Here is a 2,371-nt window from a genome sequence, read left to right on the forward strand (position 1 = left end):
AACTTGGGTCTTGTTTGAGACCCCACGGATAGGCCGGTCATTTTACGTCGGTCCACCGGACTAGGGTGCAGATCCATTTTTCGACCGCTCGTTCATTTGTATCGTGCCGCTGGAGATGCCTTTAGCTATGACAATGGACTAAATCTAAAATATTTTTATCGTAAAAGCATAAATATACTTGAGGCCTCCTCCTACTTTGCAAATGCGCTAATATAGTATAAATAGGAAAAATCGTATAGGTTAGGAATGATCCCAAAAAAGATGGTTAATTTCTTAATAATATGTTACCTAATTAAATTAGGTATAGGTACGTAGTACTAGTCGAGTTGATGCGCATTCAGCTTAGTATGGCAGGTTTTGAGTCGGTACGATGCTAGGAGTTTGTGTTTGAGTCGATCCGCCTGAAAATGTTTCTTGTTTCCATTGATTTGCGTCCGTGTGACCATACGATCCGTCAAGCCGAGCGATCTACGGGATACGGGAGCCTCGTAATTTAGGCATCCATCGTTGCGCGCGAGCCTCGTTCGTTCGTTCAACTTGGTATAAACCAGCCATTTAGGAAAGGAAAACATGTACTAGGTCTAGGTCATGTCTTGCTTGAGCGTGTATATATACACGTCAAGGCTGCGCTTTGCAATGCAGATTTCCACCAAGAGATTGAGATTTGAGAAGAGCAGAACAAGACCAGGATTCATATCAGCCTCAGAACTAGCCAGGTAAGTGCGAGAGCTCGAACGCCATGGGGTGCTCCCAGATGCGTTCTTCGGCTGCGCTCGTCGTCACCACGCTCCTCCTCCTCTTAGCTTTTGGTCAAGGTAACCGAGATCGATTTACGCACGTACGTATAGTTCTGTACGCGCTTTCGTTCTTCAACCTTTTGCTCACTAGGTACTCTGCTTTTGTTTCAGCATCTTCCTCGCCGCAGCTGCAGCATCACCTGCGCAAGATGCTCGACGTCGGCGGAGCGCCTTCACCGTCGGCCATTGTGAGCGCGCACGGGTGCGCGGACCCTGAAGAGCTGATGCGGGTGTCCGAGAGCAGCGCCGGGAGCGAGTACAGCGGCGTGCCGGAGTACACCGTGGAGATCACCAACACCTGCCTCGACTGCATCGTCTGCGCCGTCCACCTCTCCTGCGGCGACTTTGCAAACACCGAGCTCGTCGACCCGGCCACCTTCCGCCGCCTCGCCGTCGACGACTGCCTCGTCAACGACGGCGGACCCATCGGACCCGGCGAGCTGATCACCTTCCAGTACGCCAACTCATTCATCTACGACATGAAAATCAAATCCGCCTCATGCAAGTGTACCTAGCTGTAGCTCCCTAGGCCACCATATCGATCGATGTTTCATGGATGCAGCTATCCTTTCTTATTAGCGATAGTAGTACTTACGGTTAATAGAGTTCAGCCCGTACTCTATTATATCAGGGTTTTATTCGAGGGCGACCATCTCTTATTGATGAACCGAATCTATTTTATATAAGAGCAATATACGGTGTTTTTTGTAGGACACACCGTTAGTCTTCATTATCAGAATTTTAGTGGTTGTTGATTTGGTTGCTGATCTCTTTGAGTTACGCATGGAACACAGCCTTAGATCTATGCAAATGTACGTTAACTTGATCTCCGCAAATGTACCAAGTAACACTAGCATAATACCCGTGCGTTGCTACGGGTAGACAAGCGTTGAGCCAATGTTTTTAGGAAAACAATTACATTTTTTTTATTATTGAACCAAAATAATCATCGGAAACACGTCTTTTTTGTTCTTCGAAATTAAAACATGCTCACGGGAAATTGCTTCATCGGGCTCTATCATGTTCATGTGTTACTAAAATGATTGTAATTTGCTGCCTTTTCTCTACAATCATCATATCTTAATTTTCTACTGCCAACACCTTGAGACGTGACTGGATATTTGGTTCCTTACAAAAAGACGTGTCCATAGACGGAAGTGACCACGTGAATTTTTCCGATCGAGAGACTTTGCTAGTTTTTTTCTTTACTGGGAAACAGTCACATCGGTCTTACTTGAACATGAATATTATAACAAATCCTTCTATACATAAAATAAACTAAAAAGTAGTAGTCGTTCCAATGTTTTACATGACCATATACTATGTCTAATGCAGTGTACTCATGAGTCGCTCCAATTAACTTTGGCAGAAGGGAGTACATTTTCTTTTGGACAAAGGTGCAACAACTTAGGCAAAAGAATTAGAAATTTTCAATTTGTAGGCCCTCACATCGATCTTAATTGAACATGAATATTCTGACAAGTTCTTCTATACATGAAATAAACTTGAAAACAGTATTCCATCTTCCTAAAAAAGCTGCTCAACTTTTTCTATATATGAATGTATGTACACAG

General features: G+C 44.2%; 1 protein-coding gene across 1 annotated transcript; it reads left to right on the top strand.

Moving 5' to 3' along the window:
* The first annotated feature begins 739 nt into the window (after positions 1–739).
* Positions 740–1,312, top strand: LOC127347257 (TPD1 protein homolog 1-like). The gene is made up of 2 exons (XM_051373467.1): positions 740–815; positions 909–1,312. The coding sequence occupies exons 1-2, from the start codon at positions 740–742 to the stop codon at positions 1,310–1,312; spliced, it is 480 nt and encodes a 159-aa protein (XP_051229427.1).
* The last annotated feature ends 1,059 nt before the right edge of the window (positions 1,313–2,371 follow it).

Source organism: Lolium perenne, chromosome 4, assembly GCF_019359855.2.
Source record: "Lolium perenne isolate Kyuss_39 chromosome 4, Kyuss_2.0, whole genome shotgun sequence".
NCBI lineage: Eukaryota > Viridiplantae > Streptophyta > Magnoliopsida > Poales > Poaceae > Lolium > Lolium perenne.